Genomic DNA, 22433 nt, shown 5'->3' with positions numbered 1-22433 from the left:
GTCTCCAAATTAACAGGAAATAAAATTTGATGCAAAGCTTATTAACCGAATGGCTGCCATTGACGGTGATAGACGTGCAATCAATCTGAAACGATTGAAGACAGAGCGAGATTCCGAAGAATCTAGAGGAATGAACAAGGGAGGAAGAGTAAAGCACTTCCTCCTGAGAGGGAAAAGAGGGTTTTAGCCAGATTAAAAGAAGCCTGGCAGGCCTCTTAAGACCATCCATCTAATGAAATATGTCAAACCCTTAGGTTAAAAAAAAAAAAAAAAGCCCATTTAAGCAAAGGGGTGTAGCGCAGGAAGCCGGTCCGTTATGCCGCGTCAGCAAAAATGAGAATGGCACAAAAGCAATGTCAATACACATTAGTAAAGACGTCAGCAAGAGATGAGGGGAAAAACAACATGCTGCAGATCATAAACAGACATTTATTTATTGTTACGGGCAGTCTGAAAATATTCCAGTAAAATTAGAGCTGGTGGGAGGAGCTTGTAGTAGAAGAGTTGGAATAAAAATAGGGAAAACAGGGGAGGAGGAGGTTACGCTAGAGTACTAAGTTGTGGGAGTGTGGAGCAGAAAAGGCATTCAAGGTCAATAAAGGATTTTTTTTTTTTTTTAAATAAAAAAAAAAATATATATATATATTTACAGGTCGTCCCGGGTTACGAACGAGTTCGGTTCTCACACTGGCGACTTAAGCCGTATTTCCCCGCAAGTCAAAATGAACCCTTTAAGTACACATAAATCTTAAAATAACAATCCAAAAAGTCGGAAAGTATTGTATTTTGTTTAATAATGGAGGATACGCTGCCCTCTGGTGGCAGCGTTGGGTCTGGCTGGACTGACACCTTGAATGACTAAGGTGCAGACTCAGACATCTGACATGGATAAAGGATAGTTGCACTCTGGTTTGGCCCACATAAGGCTGTAAGTTGTTTCAGCTAATACAGTGGTACCGCTACTTATGAAATTAATTGGTTCTGGAAGTTGTTTCAAGACCCCAAAAATCAGAGATAAATCTTTTATAATGCATACAAATGCATCAAAACACAACAAATACATGTTAAAATTAGATTATTGCCAGGGGTGCACATAAGTGGTCCACATGCGCGCATGCGTACTGGACGTAGACAAACGTGCTGGCCCTCAACGGCTTTCATACGCTTTTGCGTACCAAAGGCTGACCACTGTATTTGCGGCGGACACGAGAAAATCTATTCTCAAAATGTCAAAGAGGCAGGCCCCACTGAGTAATTATTTCCGTGTTCCCCCGTCAAAAGACAGACAGACGACAGAGACGTCACCGGAGCTACCGAAAACAAGGACTTTTGCTGAAAAGTGGCTGCAGGAGGTACCATGGCTAGAAGCAAATGATGCTCGCACGGAAATGTGGTGCAAAATTTGCCGTGAGAATCCCAATGTCACTGATAAGTGCAGCGCATTTTATGTAAGGTCAAAGAATTTCAGCCATCCAAACTTTGAAAATCAAGAAAAAAAACAGAGAGCATGTGGCAACTAGAAACTGCAATTTCGGGAGAAATTACACCTGGGTCTTTCCTCTGTGGTGATACAGATCTTATCAATTTCTTATCAATTCTCAGATCTATCAATAGAATGGACAATAATGCCAGTCAATGGCATTAAAGTAAACGCCATTAGAAATGATTGGGAAAATTGGACGTCCATTAAGCAAATTATCGATGTCAGACAGGACCGTACTCGCCCTATGGACAAGTGGCGGAATAAAGTTAATGAAGAACAGCGCCATGCATTGACAAACGTGTTTTTGTTTGCATTTCACAAAGCTAAACATGCATGTTTAAATAAGCTCTTAAGAGGTGTACATCCCACTTTTACAAAGGCTTGGAGTTAATGTGGGAGGCAAAAAAAAAATATGCGCACCCCTGTTTATTTCTTTACATTTTACTTCAAAGTAATGGCAATTTTGTTGTGCCAGATGATGTTAATTAAGCGTTAATTGTTAATATAATTAATTAAAGGTAATTGGCTCTAAGTAAAGCTTGTCATAATTTTATCAGGCGGGTCGGCTCTCAAACTCAATGAGGACCAAGTCACATCTCCAGGTCCTCCTCTGAGAACCTGGGCAAAAAAATATGTGCACCCCTGATTATTGCACAATAAACATTAAAACTGAGTTGTGCATAATGTAAAAAACAAGAATACAGTAAAGAATAAAAGTCAATACACTCATGTATAGCTGTCGGAACACGAAGGGCGAATGAAGAGGACACTGGGATACACACATAAACATACAGTAGCGTACAGTAGTGAGCCCCTCTTTGCCAATTGGATGCCAGGAATGCTTGGCAATAGCCAATGGCAGAGCAGCTATAAGTATGTTATTTTCCATAAACTCCAGCCACACTGTATTTTTGCCTTTTTAATCCTAATTTCTTTCGTAACAAGAGGCAATAATTTCCAGTTAAGACGTGCCTTAACCAAGAAATTCTGTATGTAGAGATGTTCATAAGTAGAGGTACAACTGTGGTTGAATCGTCTCAATATAAGATCTTAATTCCAATAACAATACTATTTAACATTTTAGGATTTGTATACACTTTAAAGTCATTGTATTGACTTTGATGGGAGTGTAGCCTCTACCAACATGGCCGCTCTGAGGCCATTTTAGTAGGTTCGGTGGAAAATATGTTCGTGCTCCTGTTGTGAAATGAAATGAGTTATTCACTATTAAATGTCCAAGCCATTCGAAGCGGGAAGCCTGACAGCGAAGGAATGGATGTTTATTGGCTGCCGGTCTTCCCAATTTAAATGGATTGGACATCCACTAATTCTAGGCATGACAATGACAGGAAATTTAATTGCAACACACATCATCCCTGATTAGTCAGTAAGCTACGGGCAATAATGAAGAAAATTAGCAATTTGCTAGCTTACCCCTTTGATGTCCAGCCAGCGATCTCATGTTGCTCTCATCCGCCACTAGGAAAAACACAGCAAATAATCTTCAATTTCCATACGCCAGACAGGAGGTCTAAAGGACGACCAAAGAGGAGGTTTATACAGTGTATCACAAAAGTGAGTACACCCCTCGCATTTCTGCAGATATTTAAGTACATCTTTTCATGGGACAACACTGACAAAATGACACTATGAAAAGTAGTCTGTGTGCAGCTTATATGATAGAGTTCATTTATTTTCCCCTCAAAATAACTCTAAATATAGGTATTAGTATCTAAACCCCTGGCAACAAAAGTGAGTACACCCCTTAGAAACTACGTACGTCTCTAAATGCCCAAATTGAGTACTGCTTTCATTTTCCCGCCAAAATGTCATTTGACTCGTTACTGGAGTGCTTTCGGCATTGCTGCAGAGATTGAAGAGGTGGGGGGTCAGCCTTTTAGTGCTCAGACCATACGCCGCATTCTACATCAAATTGGTGTGCATGGCTGTCACCCCAGGAGGAAGCCTCTTCTGAAAACGTGACATAAGAATGCCCGCCCATCCCATCAGACCATAGGAAATGTTTCCAGTAATCCATGTGCTTTGTTGACATGTCTTCAGCAAACTGTTTACGGGCTTTCTTGAGTACCATCTTCAGAAGAGGCTTCCTCCTGGGGTGACAGCCGTGCACACCGATTTGATGTAGAGTGCGGCGTATGGTCTGAGCACTAACAAACAGGCTGACCTCCCACCTCTTCAATCTCTGCAGCAATGCTGACAGCACTCATGTAACGGGTCACATGACATTTTGGAGGGAAAATGACAAGCAGTACTCAATTTAGGGATGTACATAGTTTCTAAGGGGTGTACTCACTTTTGTTGCCAGAGGTTTAGATATTAATGGCTATATTTTGAGTGATTATGAGGGAAAAATGAATTAACTATTATATAAGCTGCACACAGACTACTTTTCATTGTGTCAAAGTGTCATTTTGTCAGTGTTGTCCCATGAAAAGATAATTAAATATCTGCAGAAATGAGACGGGTGTACAAACTTTTGTGATTCACTGTAGATGTAGCTAAAGAGGAGATGAAGGTAGTTGGTGTGAGAGCAGAGGATGCAGAGAACAGGGTTAGATGGAGACAACTGATTCGCTGTAGTGCTTTTAAAAAAGAAACCTGCTAGGTGTAGACATGGTTTGAAAGTTGTTTGGGGTGTGCAGACTTAATTTTTTGGCGGACGTACAGGTCGGTACAAAAAAATAAACACCATTTGGTGACAGGCATAGGGTGAGTGTCACGCGGGGGAACTTTGCAAAGCATCCCCACAATAAATAGCATCTGGTAAAAATTCCACTAGTCATTGTGTAATAGTGTGTACATTTTCTCAAGCATGTACTTAAGCCAGTCAATACATTTGAAGCTGAAGGCATTCAAGGTCAACAGAGGGAGTTCACTTGTTTCCGCCAAGTGCTATTTAATAAAAAGCCGCAGACACATGACTGGAAAAGCCTCACAAGCAGTGCTACATTCATGCTTGAGCAAGAAGTAAAAGGTATGAACACAAGTGGAGAGAGAACACAAACATATCGAGAAAGGCTGATGAAAGTGGTGTACTTTTGTCACTATCCTAAATTTTTCAAGTGGATATCGATAACCCCCAAAAAATACTTGGCAACATGGAAATTAGGGCTGCAATTAAGGCTGCAACAACTAATCCAATTAATCGATTTTTATTAATGATTATAATCATCAATTAATAGGACAATTCCTGAAACGATTCATCGGATAAATGTCACGGTTTTCAATTACCTTCAAAATTTAACTTGTTTTAGGCATGTTGAAAGTAACAACGATGAAGTTAAAATGGATGACTATTTCCTTCAAAAATAATATTTAATGACAACTTCCTGATTTAACTGTAGTCTACAACTGTGCTATTTTAAATACATGAAACTTAAAGAATTAAAAATTTTTAAAATAGACTGGGTGTAAAACATAAAACGTATTTCTCAGTAGATAAATCAGACAAAAGTCTTGTTCATTCACATTAAAAAAAAAGTTGCGTTGATATAAATTGTGTCAATAACTCATTTTTCTTTAAACAAACTAAACAACAAAATCGAATAAGGTGGAGGCAGACTGTAATGAATCTGTTTTCTTTATCAAACAGTTATTCCTAAATACAATCCAAATTCAATTTCAAAGCACACTTCTCTTATATGACAATTTACAGTTTGAATGGGAGTTTGTGTTGAAAGCTGTTACATGAATGGATTTTTGTGTGGTTTCTTTTTAAAAAGAAATGAGACAACTTTACTATATAACAATAACACAAGTGCCAATATGCTTCTCCAAAACACAATACAAATGGACACTTAAGTCGCTGATTAGCATAATCGCTAATAATCTTAACGCTCCACGCTAAGTAGTAACGTCTCATCAACAATGAATACAAACGTTGAAATTTGCATCATTTACTCAATTTTGACAGAGGCGGAATGGAGCCAATGACACAAAAGACAATCTAACTCTCGACACTTCATAAAGTTACTGATTCGGCATCACAGCCTGTGCGTAGCAAACTAGCGGTGAACTTTCTCTCTCTTACTCTAATCCAGGGGTGTCAAACCGGTCCTCAAAGGGTGACAGTGACTGGGGGTTTTTGTTCAAACCCATCATGAGGACGGCCTTTCACCAATCTGGTGTTTTAAAAGTGTAATCAGTAGTTGATTGCAGTCAGGTGCTGCTTGTTTTAGCAAACATTTCATTGGTTGAACTGTCTGTGCTGTATCTGTTGAAACAAAGACCAGGACCCACTGCACCCCCTTTTTCGAATCGGGTTTGACGCCCCTGCTCTAATCAATGGCACGTTACACACAAACAAGGACCCAAACAGGACTGCTCATAGCTGCTGGCAAAAATCAATTATCAAATTCGTTGGCAACAAATTTATTCATCGATTTAATCGAATAGTTGTTGCAGCCTTTAATGTATGTAATGTAAAAAACAAAAATAAAAAATGTCAACTTTCAGTGTGTCTCCATTCGTGTTTAGGATTTTGGCCCCCAAACCCCCCGGTAAAAAAAAAAAAAAGAGGAAGTGACCTTAATAAAAGTAGTAGTAAACATACAAACGTACAAACAGAGTAAACAGTCATAGGAAATAGTGGCAGAAGCGGATCCCTTTTGGTAGGGCTTAATAAAAGGGATCTAGATATCTCAGAAAGACTAGCTCACCCAGGTCCATGCTTTTGGATTCTCTATTTCGAAGATAGTCCCTGTGGTTTACCATTTTAACATCCTTGGGAAGTGCACTGGAAAAAACACAAGTGTTCAGGATCTATTGCGTTCTGCACCAGCAAGCGCAGTTCCAGAACACAACAAATCCAGCAAGGTTCTGCTGGATTTGGGTTGTCATCTTGGTCATGCATAAAATACGAAGAAAGCACCTGTAGTGAGACTGAGCGGGAGCTAGATCTCGACTCATTTCGTCCACTTTCGTCAGGGAAGGCAGCGAGGCGAAGCCGTCCTTGGTGTCCTCGTAGGTGTCGCCGTAGTGACCGCTGTTGCCGTTGGTGCTTGCAACTGAAGGGTTAGGTTAGACTAGGTTAGGCTACAATTGTGTCAAAATTAAAAAAACAACACAAATTGCTGCCAGACCCACAATAATATCGGTTTTGGTGGGGGTTTTTTTGTTTGTTTTTGACTAGAGCTGCAGCTATCCATTATTTTAGTAGTAGATTAATCGATGAATAACTGAGTAATCGGATAAGGGACATAAACATTTAAAATACCTGAGATAGGCTTGAGACGGTATAAAAAAATAAATAAATGAGGATCTAAGTACAATAAAAGAACATTTGGCTAACTTATATGGCACAATTCCGCTAGCTTAAATGCTATAAAATGCCAATAATTTTAGTATTTTTTTTTACAATCCTCTTAACAAAAGGTCAAACACATTCCCACAAAAAAAGGCTAAATATACCTACAACTAAATTACGAATGCATTATAAAAATATTAGCTCAATCAAAAACTTAGCTTATGTTGGTCTTAACAGGGAACGGCTGGATTCAGCCATGTGAAATGAGTTGTGTCATATTCACTTTTGCCACTAGAGGGAGGTGTAGCCACCCAAATCAATAAAACTAAATGCAAACACTTTCATAACAGACCATTACAATGTCACTTTAATTAAACGAATACTCGAAGCAGCAAAATTTAATTCAAATCTTTTTTCTAATCGAATTACTCTAGTTGAATTGATTAATCGTTGCGGCACTATTTTTGACAAAAAGAAAATTCTTGCCATGCTCCTCAAAGTTAATTAGTGTCGGTAAAAGCGATACTGACCCTCTTGAGATATAAAAGAGGTGACATTCAACTAGTTGTCAGTCGACATGTCACATATGTTATGAAAATATTTTATAAAGGTTGAAAAGTTACCTAGTGTTGCTTTACCAATCACCAAGAAAAACACAGGTTTGGTGCACTGCTAAGCTAGCAGGAGAAAGGCTGTACGAGCATGAAGCACAAAAGCAACTATGTTTTCCAAATTAAAAACCTGATCCTTTTAACCTTAGTCCGCTCCTCTGAAAAATGGCGCAATCGGCCCGATTTATGATCATGTGATCGGATCGGGACATCCCTAATTACAACAGATACAGTGGTATGAAAAAGTATCTGAACCTTTTGGAATTTCTCACATTTCTGCATAACATCACCATCAAATGTGATCAAATCTTTGTCAAAATCACACAGATGAAAATACAGTGTTTGCTTTAACTAAAACCACCCAAACATTTATAGGTTTTCATATTTTAATGAGGGTAGCATGAAAACAATGACAGAAGGAGGAAAAATAAGTACGTGAACCCTCTGCCAAAGGAGACTTAAAGAGCAAATGAAACCAAATTTCACCAAACATATTAAGTCAGGCGTGTGCCCAATGACTGATGAGTGGTTTAAAGCTGCCCTGCCCACTGTAAAACACACACCTGGTAAAAAAAATGTCTTGATGAGAAGCATTGTCTGATCTGCATCATGGCTCGTTCAAAAGAGCTGTCTGAAGACCTGCGATCAAGTATTGTTGATTTTTATAAAGCTGGGATAGGATACAAAACCATCGCTAAAAGTCTGGATGTTCAGAGTTTGGCACTGTTGCCCTACACTTGGACACTCCACAGAAGTTTGGCAAAATATTTTGTGGACTGATGAAACCAAAGCTGAATTGTTTGAGAGTAGCACACAACGTCACGTATGGAGGAAAAATGGAACAGCTCACCAACTTCAACACCTCATCCCCACCATGAAGCATGGTGGAGAGAGCTGTTTTGCTGCCTCAGGGCCTGGACAACTTGGAATGAATTCAAAGGTTTATCACGATTGTTTTGCAGGAAAACCTGAGGCCGTCTGTCAGACAACTGAAGCTAAAAAGAGGATGGATGCTGCAGCAAGACAATGATCCAAAACGCAGAAATTAATCAACTTTAGAATAGTTTCAGAAGAACAAAACACACGTTCTGGAGTAGCCAAGTCAAAGTCCAGACTTGATCCCTATTGAGATGCTGTGGCATGACCTATAGACAGCGATTCATGCCGGATATCCCAGGAATCTGACTGAACTACAGCAGCTTTGTAGAGAAGAATTGGCCAATATTAGTCCTGATCAATGTGCCAGACTGATTTGCAGCTACAGGAAGTGTCTGGTTGAAGTTATTGCTGCCAAAGGAGGGGGCACAAATATTAAATGTGATGGTTCACTTATTTTTACCCCTTTTGTCATTGTTTGCATACTATCGTCATAAAAATATAAAAACCTGTAAATGGTTGGGTGGTTTTCGTTATAGCAGACACTTTCTTCATCTGTGTGATTTTGACTAAGATCAGATCACATTTGATGGTGATTTTATGCAGAAATGTGAGAAATTTCATTTACTTTTTCATACTACTGTAAAATCCGAACACAATATAACCTGAAAGACAAAAAAAAAAAAAAAAAAAAAAAAAAAAAGATCCGGAATTGCTCCAAAAATCAATAGGAAGTGACCCAAAATCGACAGGTTTACTGATTACTATGAAAGCATTCCCATGTAATTTTTCAGTTTTCTAGTTTTCACTAAACATTTGCCTCATGCTAGGATTTTGTTGCAGGTAAAAAAAATACTGTACAACATTCACCTGGGACAGATTTTTTTTTTTTTTTAAAAAGCAAAATCAAGAATGAACAAAATGAAAACAACTCAAGCTTCCGTAGATTAAAAAACAACTGCGCGCTACAAAAACACGAACGCGCCATTTTCATGGAAAAATATCACTAAGGCTTTCATCTTTCACCATTTCCATAAATGAAAAAATCCGGTTCAGCAGGGGGAAAAAAAAGCGTCATTTCCCTGTTGTAAAGCCTTTCGTGTTCAACCCCCCTGTGTACAAAATGACTGTTAACACAACTGCTGGCATAATCTGATGAAGAAGAGACAATGAGAAGATCATCTCCAGCACACAGCAGGAAGCATGGGGAAATAAACAATGAATACAAATCAATCCCAGTTTTTTTTCCGAGTTGTTATTTTTCTCCTCGACGGCACAGAAAAATTTATGCAAATCAGGCAATTACATCAACATAATGATTCCAAGGTCAGATCTTTTTTCACATGAAAAGAAAAAAAAAATTCTGCCAGAACAAAAACTCATTGCATAGAAGAGAGGGATTGTATTTTTTTTTTTTGGGGGGGGCTTTGCTGCCACAACAATGTGGTAATACATAATACATACACACAAGTATATAAAAATGATAATAAAAACACAAAATATCGCAAATTAAATAGAAAAAAAAAAACCTAGATCAAAAAATAAATATTTTAAAGTGAAAAAAAAAAAACATTTGAAAATATTAAAATTAAATGGCAGAATTTATTGATAGATTCATTTTATTTATTTTAGAAATGCTAAAAAAAAATTAATTTGTTTAATCAATTTCATAAATTTATAACACTATGATTTGTGTGATATATAAGTACAGCATTTTTTAAAGCATTGTGGTAATACATAAGCACATCAAATAATAAAAAGACACTCTCGCAAATGAAATTAGAAAAATAGATCTTAAATTTAAAAAAAAAAAAAAAAGAAAAATAAAGAAAATTAAGAAAAAAAAATACTTTCAAATGAAAAAATAAATCGAAAATGTTAAAATTAAATAAGGCGGAATTTTTTGATATATTCCTCCTTTTTATTCATTTAAGAACAAGTGAAATTTATTTTTCAATTTTATAGATTGAATAATAATACGATACTAGATATATATGATGTATAAATATATTTTTAAGCATTGTGGTAATACACAAGTACATCAAGTAATAAAAAATCTAGCAAATTAATGAGAAAAATATATACAGTAGTTCCAAGATTAAAAAGATAAATATTCCAAATTTAAAATGTACATTCAAGTGAAAAAAAAATGAAATTATTAAACTTAAATAAGGTGGTATTTATTGATAGATTCCTCCTTTTTAAATTATTATAGGAAAAAATTAAAAGTGTATTTTGAATTTATATCTATAAAACTATCATACATATTATAGAAGTAAGAATTAAGCATTGTGGTGATACATAAATCAAAATAGTAATAAAAACACTATTCAGCAAATTAAATTTGAAAAATAATCCTAAATTAAAGAAGGAAAAATATAGAAAATTTACAAAATACTTTCAAGTGAAAAAAAAACATTTGAAAAATATTAAAATCAAATAAGGCGAAATGTATTGATAGATTCCTCCTTTTTATTTACTTTACAAATGCTCAAATTGCTTTTGATTTTAAATAAATTTTGCATTTTGAATTTTTTTTTTTTTTTTAATTTAATTTCTAATACGATTATTGTGTTTGACATATTTCTAATATTATGATTCTCTAATTGAGGGGTCGGGAACCTATGACTCGCGAGCCAGATCTGGCTCTTTTGACGGCTGCATCTGGCTTGCAGGCAAATCTTTTATTTAAAAAAAAAAAAAAGTTTCATTATACTCTTTTGCGCTGTTACTGGCATCCCCAAAGGGCCGCTGTCCCGTTTTAATATGAACAGCATTGCCAATTTAGTGCAGAAGAAGAAGTGGGCGAGTATAAGGGGAGAGCGAGACTAGTGACGGGATCTGTCGTTCACTTGAGTAAACGAATCCATTCCGGATCGTTCAGTAAAAAGATTCGTTCAAACGAATCGTTCAACGAATCGTTCGCCCCCCTCATCTCCCTCCCCGCCCAAATGAATCGTTCGGTTAGTGAACGGGAAGTGACGTTGCCGAACGAATCACCAAAGACCGCTTCGCAGTATAACTGAACGGGAAGTGACATTCTTTGTCCCTCCCTCTCTCTTGCACACAGGCTCCTCATTGACCGCTCGTCGTAGTTTCAGTAATGAGTGACAGGCAATATCATTCTCCTTTCACAGACAGCCTCGTCTCCCTCCCGCTGCTGCAAAAGCGAGGGAGAACTTCCGCGTCGTCTGTCCTAGTTCTATGGGCTCAAATTCATGGCTCGTGCTTGTATTTCGATTGAGGACACGGTTAAACATTTTCCTTTTGTGGGGGGAGCGGGGGGTTCGGGTCGGGAGCGCACGGACTTTCATTAGCATGTTCTTGATCACATTTACAATGCTTGCTGTCACGAAAATAAAAATAAATCGAAAGTTTAATTTCAAAATATGGAACGCCCAACACATCATATTTACCTCTCGCTCTGTTGTATTTTTGTTTTTATGCTAATCACTATTATTTTTAGTTACTATTGTTAAAACTATAAATGTAAATAGCTAGTTGTCGAATGTGCTGCTCTGAAATAAAGACAATACTACATTTTGATATTTGACAGTTTAATGGCAAATCAGTATTAAGATGATCGTATTGAATTTTTGCAGTGGTATTAATAAATAAAATAATCCGGTCAACTCCCCTGTCGTCCCCGCATCTCAGATCGTCAAATGCTGACGAGAAATGATTGCTTGCTCTTTACGATGTCGCCTTTCTACCCTCATTAGTCTGTTAAGAAAAATGTAGACATATTGCGACATCTCCCGTGTCTGCGTGCGTTGTTTTGGGGCGCTTGAGTAACGCATGATGGACGGATTGACATAATTTGTCAAACCAACCGACACGCTCTGACACGAAAAAAAAAAAAAAACACTCGGAAAAAATTGACATGTATATACAGTTTCATTGCAAATCAGTATTATGGTGATCGTTTTGAATTTTTGCACTGGTATTAATAAATAAAATAATCAGGTCAGCTCCCCTGTCGTCCCCGCATCTCAGATCGTCAAATGCTGACAAGAAATAATTGTTTGCTCTTTACGATATCGCCTTTCTACTCTCATTAGTCTGTTAGGAAAAATGTAGACATATTGCGACATCTCCCGTGTCCATGTGCGTTGTTTTGGGGCGCTTGAGTAGCACACGATGGACGGATTGACATGATTTGTCAAACCAACCAACACCTGACACGAAAAAAAAAAAAAAAAAAAAACACTTGGAAAAAATGGACATGTATATACCGTTTCATTGCAAATCAGTATTATGGTGATCATACTAAATATTTTTTTTCTGTGCACATATGAGGTAAATATCGCTGCCATGAAGCCTCCTTATAGTGACAGTTCTTTGCCCCCTTCATTGCCGTCACGCGACCGCAGCTCAGCTTTTGCTTGCCTCGTAGCTACCCGTGTTTTAAATTACTGTAAGTTTGATAGTATGTGGTAATAGGTAGTCGCGAGTCTGTTGAGAAAAGTAGTACACTAAACCATGCTCGCTAGATTTGTGTGGTGTTTTTGTCTTTTTGAGCTGCATTTGATAGGCTCCACGTTAACAAATATGTGACAAAGTGCTTTCCTTTCATTTTTTGATTCGTTCATCGCATATTCATTACTGGAAAGTCAAGTTAGCAGCAAGCTAGATCAGGAACCGGAGGACCGAGTCACTGAACGGGAAGTGACAAAACTCAGTCTTGCCCCCCTGCCTGCACGCTGGCTGCTCATTGGCCACACGTGGAAGTGAGTGACATACGCCCTGATTCTGTTTCCGGTCCCTCCCCTGCCCGCGATGAGGCTGGCGTCTGATTGGTCGTGTGTGATGTCAGAAGACGCTGCCGCTTGCTCAACGCCCTCCCACGCAGTGAACAAGCACCAACTTCATAGAACGAATCAGTGCAGATGGTGATTAGTTCGGTCTCGTTCACCCAAACAATTCGTTCAAAAAGAACGAATCGTTCGTGACCGATACAACACTAAGAGAGACAAGTGTAGCGAGATAGTTGCGCTGGAGGGCTGTGTTGAGTGGCAGGGTGTACCCCACTGGTTATTGTTAGTGTTTATAAAGTCTCCGATAAAAAGCCGTCCAACACGTCTATGTGTTTTTATACACTACGCCACCTCCCCGAAGGAAGAACCGGATGTAGGAGCGACAACGAACGAGCTACGGAAATCGCCGGTGCAGATTGGTGACAGCGCATCGCTCGAAACGGCGACCGTCACCGGCGACTAGACAGCCGGTTCACAGTAATTTTAGTTGGAAAGTGGCAAACATACATGTCGTTGTGTCTGTTTATCTATCAATCGCATAGGCAACGCAGATGAGGCAAAGACACTGTTCAAGTGGGGTTGCCGTATTTTGCTGTCAAAAATAGCGGCCGATATGCGCATGTGTGTGAGATCAGGACGTAAACTTAAGGCAAAACGGATAAAAAATGAGTAGTATCGTACTTATCATAAATGCGGCACTTTTTTCTCTCTTGCTTTGGATGAGTCAACAGACGTAAGCAGCTACTACAAAGCCATCAGCAAAACCATCCAGCACCAGAAGTCGCATTAATGGTAAGAAATACTCATCATTGGTTAGGAACAACATAACAAAGTTATTAAAAAGAATTGAGAGACTTATTGTACTTTAAAGGGGTTGAAATTACATAAAATGTACACATTACTTGTATTTTTAGCTCTCAAGATATTGTATGGCTCTCACGGAATTACATTTAAAAATATGTGGTGTTCATGGCTCTCTAAGCCAAAAAGGTTCCCGACCCCTGCTCTAATTGTTTGCGGTAATTAAATTTTCAATACTTAGTATTTTTGTATTAGTACGACTTTTTTGTAATTCTGTATTCCTTCAATGCTACAACAGAAAGTTATTCAAAATAATCAAAAAGGGACCTGTAAATGCCCTATAATGAACAGGAAGTCACCTGTAAATACCCTAAAATGAATAGAAAGTGACCAAATAAATACAAAGTGAACTGTAAATGACCTAAAATCAACAGGAAGTAACCGAAATTCAACAGGAAGTGACCTAAAAAAATACCCATTGACGGCTATAGATGCCCCAATGGCACTTGAAAGAGGTTAATGGTGTGCACTCACCACTGCCGGCGCTGCCGTATTGATATTTGTCATTGAGACCGTTGAACTCTGAAGGTCCGGAAGCCCCCCGGTTGGTCCGGTGGCGCTGAAACTCCTGTATTTGCCCCCCCACAAAAAAACACGAGTATTAACGACTCACATGCAAAAAATATGTGTTACAGTCAAACTAAAATCGACTTGTAAAAAATGGATGATGTTGACGCCAAACATCACAAGGTTTTATGACCCTGTAGGATTAAACTGGTGCTATTTATTCCTTTTGTTGAGTGGATATATGCAAATAACGTCAATTGGGAAAGAGCTTGGAATTTGCGTTTATTTCAATTATTCAGAGTTTTTGGGTCATTTTCGCTTCAGTTTGTCCCTCAAGTAAAAACAGATTGGACATCTTATCACGATCGCTATGCCTAGAGATTCGCGTGAGAAAAGGGCGGATCCCAGGGGTAGGTCTGCAACTATTATTATTTTCGATTAATCGATTAATCAGGCGATTAATTAAATGGAGTCACTTTTTTCGCAATTACCTTCACAATTTCACTTGAAGTTTCTGTAGGCATGTTGTAACAATCAAGACAAAATGGATGACTATTTCCTTCAAAAAATATGTTAATACAGCTTCCTGATTTGAAGCAGGACTAGGTAACTTTTATATTTTCAGAAAATCTGTGATAATATGTCGACTGACAACTAGTTGAATGACACCGCTTTTATATCTTGAGGGGCTCTGTATCGCTTTCTCCCGAACTAATCAACTCTGAGGAGGGTGGCAAGAACCCTGCAACACATAACACCAAATGTGCAGACTGCTTAACGCCAAACGTCACTTCCCTCTTTCCTCATTTATTATAAAGACGGAAGTCGATGCAATGATCTATTAAGATGTTGAAAATAAATGTTTGATTTTGCACCGTATATCCCCACCGTCACCCCCCCCCCCCTCCACTACGAGTTCGGTTGAAAGGGGGGTGGGGGGTCACGCCAGCTAGTGAAAGCCGGGCCAATGTTTATTCTTGAGTGTCCTTTTATCCTGGTAGCCTCCCTTTTATTTGTCTCCTCAGACAAAACTGTGTACACACTACAGGCCAAAATTTTGGACACACCTTCTCATTCGTGCATTTTATTTTCATGACTATTTTACATCATAAACTCTCACTGCGGGTATTAAAACTATGAATGAACACGTGTGGAATTATGTACTTAGCAAAAGAAATGAAAGGGTGAAATAACTAGTGCTGTCAAATTTATCGCGTTAACGGGCGGTAATTAATTTTTTTTAATCAATCACGTTAAAATATTTGACACATTTAACGCATGCGCGAAATGACCCACTCATGCATTGCCTCAATCAGATTACAATGGTGCCGTTTTTTGCACATTGAGACCCAAGAGGCAGAGAAAGGTGAGTAGACACAGGCGTACATTGGACCACGCCGTTTATTGGCATAAACTTCGGCAACTTCTTCACAACATAAGTATCATTTAGTGAAAGCACAACAAAAATAATATTCCTATCTCTCAAAAAACATGTTCACAAAAAGAAAAGCGCTCAAAGCAACGAGAGCTGGCATTCCCAGTCAAAATAGCTTTGCAAAATACACATAAAACTCTCTCAGACTTGGGTCAAACTCTATTCAAAGATTTCATTTAGCTCAAGTACACTGGATGGCAATATTTAGTCACAATGTACAAACTATCAGGTCTTGTACATTGTGAAGCCAGCACTCAAATGACTGTGGATGGACCAGTAAACAGGGAACTACGGCGTCCGTCAAGGGACAAAAGACACTCCTTGGCTTGATTTCTAAGTAATTTAAAACTCGCCATTAACACCTTGTGGTGTATTTCAATTACTACCTTACATAAAGACACTGTGGAAGAACGGCAGGGAGCCCATGTGACTTGACCGCTCGACGACATCAACAATGGCGAGCTACTAGTTTATTTTTTGATAGAAAGTTTTCCAAATTTTATTAAAACGAAAACATTAAGAGGGGTTTTAATATAAAATCAGTATAACTTGTACTAACACTTATCTTTTAAGAACTACAAGTCTTTCTATCCGTGGATCTCTTTAACAGAAAGAATGTTAATAATGTTAATGCCATCTTGTGGATTTATTGTTATAATAAACAACTACAGTACTTATGCACAGTATGTTGAATGTATATATCTGTCTTGTGTCTTATCTTTCCATTCCAACAATAATTTACAGAAATATATGGCATGTTTTAGAGATGGTTTGAATTGCAATTAATTACGATTAATTAATTTTTAAGCTGTGATTAACTCGATTAAAAATTTTAATCGTTTGACGGCCCTAAAAATAACTAAAAACATGTAGTATATTCTATTATCTTGAAAGTAGCCACCCTGTGCTCTGTTTACTTTTTTGCCCAACGTGCCTTTTTCAGGGTTGTTTAGTGGAATTTATTGCTTGATCCATGGGGTTGAGACTTCATTTGTGTTGCAATGAATGAGACAAACATTTGGCCTGTACTGTATACAGTTGTGGTCAAAAGTTTACATACACTTGTGAAGAACATAATGTCATGGCTCTCTTGAGTTTCCATTTATTTCTACAACTCTGATTTTTCTCCGATAGAGTGATTGGAACAGATACTTCTTTGTCACAAAAAACATTCATGAAGTTTGGTTCTTTTATGACTTTATTATGGGTTAACAGAAAAAGTGATCAAATCTGCTGGGTCAAAAATATACATACAGCAACACGAATTAGCAATTTCTTGTGAGTGATTATTGACTTGAACAATCATTGACTTGAACAAGTCAGGAAAGTCACTTGGAGCCATTTCAAAGCAGCTGCAGGTCCCAAGAGCAACAGTGCAAACAATTGTTTGTAAGTATAAAGTGCATGGCACTGTTTTGTCACTGCCACGATCAGGAAGAAAACGCAACCTATCACCTGCTGCTGAGAGAAAATTGGTCAGGAGGGTGAATATTCAACCGAGAATCACCAAAAAGCAGATCTGCCAAGAATTAGAAGCTGCTGGAACACAGGTGTCAGTGTCCACAGTCAAGCGTGTTTTGCATCTCCATGGACTGAGAGGCTGCCGTGCAAGAAGGAAGCCCTTGCTCCAAAAGCTGCACCTTAAGGCTCGACTGAAGTTTGCTGCTGATCACATGGACAAAGATAAGACCTTCTGGAGGAAAGTTCTGTGGTCAGACGAAACAAAAACCAAGCTGTTTGGCCACAATGCCCAGCAATATGTTTGGAGGAGAAAAGGTGAGGCCTTTAACCCCAAGTACACCATGCCTACCGTCAAGCACGGTGGTGGTAGTATTATGCTGTAGGGCTGTTTTGCTGCCAATGGAACTGGTGGTTTACAGAGAGTAAATGGGATAATGAAGAAGGAGGATTACCTTCAAATTCTTCAAGATAACCTAACGTCATCAGCCCGAAGATTGGGTCTTGGGCGCAGTTGGGTGTTCCAACAGGACAATGACCCCAAACACACATCAAAAGTGGTAATGGAATGGCTAAATCAGGCTAGAATTAAGGTTTTCGAATGGCCTTCTCAAAGTCCTGACTTAAACCCCATTGAGAACTTGTGGACAATGCTGAAGAAACAAGTCCATGTCAGAAAGCCATCAAATTTAACTGAACTGCACCAATTCTGTCAAGAGGAGTGGTCAAAGACTCAACCAGAAGCTTGCCAGAAGCTTGTGGATGGCTACCAAAAGTGCCTAATTGAAGTGAAAATGGCCAAGGGACATGTTACCAAATATTAGCGCTGCTGTATGTATATTTTTGACCCAGCAGATTTGATCACTTTTTTCTGTTCACCCATAATAAAGTCATAAAAGAAACAAACTTCATGAATGTTTTTTGTGACAAAGAAGTATCTGTTCCAATCACTCTATCAAAGAAAAATCAGAGTTGTAGAAATAACTGGAAACTCAAGAGAGCCATGACATTATGTTCTTCACAAGTGCATGTAAACTTTTGACCACAACTGTATATACAGTATGTCATAGACATCATCATTATTATTGACGGGTCAACTCGGCCATGCACTGCGCAACTCCTTCAAGCAGGGGGCCACCCACATCAAGAGGAGCTTTGCACAAACGCATGCAGCGAACTAACGGTGGATCTCGGTTCAAAAAGTACGAAAGCTGTACAACATACAAACAGGAAGGATTGTCTCAGAAGTGATTTGTTAAAGGATTCAAGGTAATTATATTTTTCGTACCGGCATGCATTTTGAAACGTGCTGAAACAAATAGAGAAATTAGCCGCAAAGGCATTGGCATCATAGTTCGCAATATTTACGTAAAATAAATGCTACGTACACTTTTTTTTTTTTTTTTTTGCTTTTAACCAAAAATGGAGACTGTTTTACGTCCACACCTATTAAGAATTCAGGGATTTAAGCTTTTTTTTCACAAAAATTTTCAACAGAAAAAGCTCTTTGTCTGCGATATGGCGGCCGCTAATTTGCTTACTGACAAGCATCATAGTTCGCAATATTTATATAAAATAAATGGTAACTGCACGTTTTTTTTTTTTTTTCCCCGCTTTTAACCAAGAATCAAGACTGATATCGTCCATATCTATAAAGAATACAGGGATTTAAGCATTTATTCACAAGAATTTTCAGTGGAAAAAGTTCTTTGTGATATGGCGGCCGCAAATTTGCTTACTGACTAGCATGATAAAGAATATATATATATTGAGAATTCAGGGATTTAAGCATTTATTCACGAGCATTTCAACGTAAAAAGCTTTTTGTTGTAGTAAGGTGGTGCCACAGTTAACTTAAAGACGAGTCGCACATTCAACATATTTATGTATTAACATATTTACGTGAAAATAAATGCTAGCTGCACGTTTCTTTTTTTTTTTTGCTTTCAACCAAGAATCGAGACAGTTTTACGTCCATAGCTATAAAGAATTCACAGATTTAAGCATTTATTCACAAGAATTTTAAATGTAAAAAGCGCTTTCCTGTGGTAAGGTGGCGCCACAGTGAGCTTAAAGACGAGCCGCACAGTCGACATATTTACGTAAAATAAATGCTACGTGCACGTTTTTTTTTTTTTTGCTTTTAACCAAGAATGGAGAGTGTTTTACGTCCATATCTATAAAGAATTCAGGGATTTAAGCATTTATTCTCAAGAAATTCAACGTAAAAAGCTATTTGTCTGTGATTCCACTCGGTCAGCTGTGACGGCCTTGCCAACAATGCAGGCCCCCAATTTAACGGCCCCACACCACGTGTCCCGTCAATTACATTATGAAGTCTATGAGTATGTTTTTAGAAATATTTTTTTTTTATATATATAATCTTTTAAAAAACATATCTGATTTTGGTAGTCCTCAATTACGGAAGTGCAGAGCTGCCAGTGTTAGGGAAACATTTCTTCCAGAGCTTTTTCGTTTTAACATACAGTATTAACAACTCATTTCAACCTATTGAACACTTGTTTCAACCAATTGCTAACCTCGTTTTAACATCTCATTTTAACGTATCGATAACATCGTTTAAACCTAGTGCAAACTTCATTTTAATGTAATGCCAACCTCCTTTCAACGTATTGGCAAACTAACATTGGCAGCTCTGTGCTTCCGTACTCAATGACAAAGAAATGGATAGAGAAAAAAAATGGTTTCTTCTGTCAATACAAAAAAATCTTTATGTAAAAAAAGTCTAAATATTGGTCCAAATGTGTATGCATACGATGGAGGATTAGGGCCAAATAGTGGTAGTAGTAACAGTTCGACTTTTTTTCCCCTTGTAGTAATAGTATGACTTCTTTTCTCTAACAATTACTACGTGAAAAAAAGTCGAACTGTTACGACTAATGTAGCTGAATAAACTGCTACTTTACATAGCACTTCACCTCTGTTAAAATCCACAATATTGAAAGCATCTTGTGTTTTAAAATCGGTTTTACAAGTAAGGAAAAGAAAATTTTCATATTTTGCCTCATCTACGTCGAATCATTATCAATAGAATGATTATTAGGTCACCAACACTTCATTGTAGCTCTTAGCTACATACAACGTAAGTGACGTAATAGCAAAACGGTGCATCTCCTGAGTCTATATTTTAGAATCTACTTCATGAATTAGAAAATCCTATACCTTTTGGCTCATCTACAATTTAATCAATAGATAGCTTTATACTGATGCGTCGCTGTAGCTCCCAGCTAAGGTACTTATACAGTGCATCACAAACGTGAGTACACCCCTCGCATTTCTGGAGATAGTATATCTTTTCATGGGACAACGCTGACAAAATGACACTTTAACACAATGAAAAGTAAGCTGTGTGCAGCTTATATAACACAGTAGAGTTAATTTATTTTCCCCTCAAAAAAACTCAAAATATAGCCATTAATATCCAAACCCCGGCAACAAAAGTGAGCACACCACATAGAAACTACGGTGTTTACATCCCTAAATGTCCAAATTGAGTACTGCTTGTCATTTACCCTCCAAAATGTCATGTGACTCGTTCCAGGAGTGCTGTCAGCATTGCTGCAGAGATTGAAGAGGTGTTAGTGCTCAGACCATACGCCGCACTCTACATCAAATTGGTGCGCATGGCTGTCACCTCAGGAGGAAGCCTCTTCTCAAGACGGTACACAAGAAAGCCCGCCCGTCTCATCAGACCATAGGACATGGTTCCAGTAATAAACTTTAATCTTGTAATCTTTTTTTAATTCTCCTTTATTTGGCCCTTTCATTTTCTCAATTAAAAAAAATGTATGAAATGTTATTTTTCCCCATTTGAGGGGGGAAAAAGCTGAATATGTTCTGACTTTGGTCATCCTCCATAAAGTATAATGGAAGCTGATCAAAATGAGATACTTGTAAACATCTGCCTTTGCTTTGGAAAACAATCATACTGTTATACACAAACATCATATTGCATTTATAGCCCAACATATAGTTCTAATATCAAGCCTAGAGTGACAGAGCAGTAAATGTCATTTACGTATGAGCTGATCAGTCGACCCATTGCCCCAAAAAATTGATGCTGACTCTTAAAATGAAACTCTTAATATGAAAATAAATATAGCAACTCAAGTTACCATAAAAAAAAGATATGCTGAGCCACTCCCACACACCGAATATGCTCCTTGTCAAGATAATAATCATGCCCCCCCCCATTCTCACTGTAACAATGGAACCTCCCACCTTTTGATGACTGAGGATTGACAGCAGATTAAGTCAGCCTCTCCCCGGCTAATAGAAATGCGGCTGTCAAAAAGACGTGAAGACAATTCCGTCTAATAATGAAAGCTTTTTCTCTACTGAGGGTCCCAAGGGTATCATTACTAAGGACTGTACCTGCTGTCAATCACTTTTCAGATCGCTGGCAAATTCGTCACATGAATCATTGCTTGCGTGCGCCCCGCAAACACAAAGCCCGAGGCCAAGCAGACACATCGCTTTTGCAGTCTGTCTTAATCCCAGCACAATGCAGAAAGAGAAGAGCGGCGCACAATAGGCTCAAGGATGCCCAGCCCTGCGCAGAAAGCAGCTTTTCAGGCCAACGGTCATCATTTCCAAACATTTGCTGCCATTATTGTGGGATACAAAGCTCCACGTAGATAAAATTTGTAGGGATGTCACGATTCGATCGCTCCGTTTTTCAGAGGATCGGAATTGGGTAAAAGGGTTGTGTTTTTAATTTAAAAACAAATATACTTGTTCTTCTGCTTATGCTTGTCCATATTCTCACCCTCCCTCCTGCTAAGCAGTGCAACAAAACTGCTTTTCTTGGTCACCAGTGCAGCTGTCGTTTGGTACCTAAAGTTGACGATGATTGACGGGTTTATAGATTTGATCTTGCCAGAGAAGCTTCAGTAGCTCTACGATCAAAGACCCAAATCATCGTTTAACTTGCATCCCAGTCATAAGAGTGCTGTGACAACTCAGCACAACCCATTGTGTAAGTGAGAGGCTGTTCTCCGCAGCGTGGGCGTCAAAGTGTGAGCGAATTGGAGTGGACTCACTCAATGAAGCATTTAATTCATACGAGCATTTTTCTATGTTATTCCTGTTTATAGATAATTCGCATTATGAAGGTGAGACAATGGCGACCCCTTCCACCTCACAGTTCTGGAATCAT

General features: G+C 38.3%; 1 protein-coding gene across 1 annotated transcript in view; it reads right to left on the bottom strand.

Annotated features, from left to right (window-relative positions):
• The window catches only part of pard3ba (par-3 family cell polarity regulator beta a), a 240737-nt gene that overhangs the window by 90471 nt on the left and 127833 nt on the right, over positions 1-22433 (bottom strand). Inside the window, exons 14-17 of the mRNA XM_057859972.1 lie at positions 14329-14422; positions 6375-6510; positions 6163-6239; positions 2918-2962 (exon numbers count right to left, since the gene is read on the bottom strand). Of these exons, the coding sequence (XP_057715955.1) occupies positions 2918-2962; positions 6163-6239; positions 6375-6510; positions 14329-14422 (352 nt within the window). The remainder of the gene's footprint in view (positions 1-2917; positions 2963-6162; positions 6240-6374; positions 6511-14328; positions 14423-22433) is intronic.

Source organism: Corythoichthys intestinalis, chromosome 2 (assembly GCF_030265065.1).
Source record: "Corythoichthys intestinalis isolate RoL2023-P3 chromosome 2, ASM3026506v1, whole genome shotgun sequence".
NCBI lineage: Eukaryota > Metazoa > Chordata > Actinopteri > Syngnathiformes > Syngnathidae > Corythoichthys > Corythoichthys intestinalis.
This window is presented reverse-complemented; position numbering and strand designations above follow the sequence as displayed.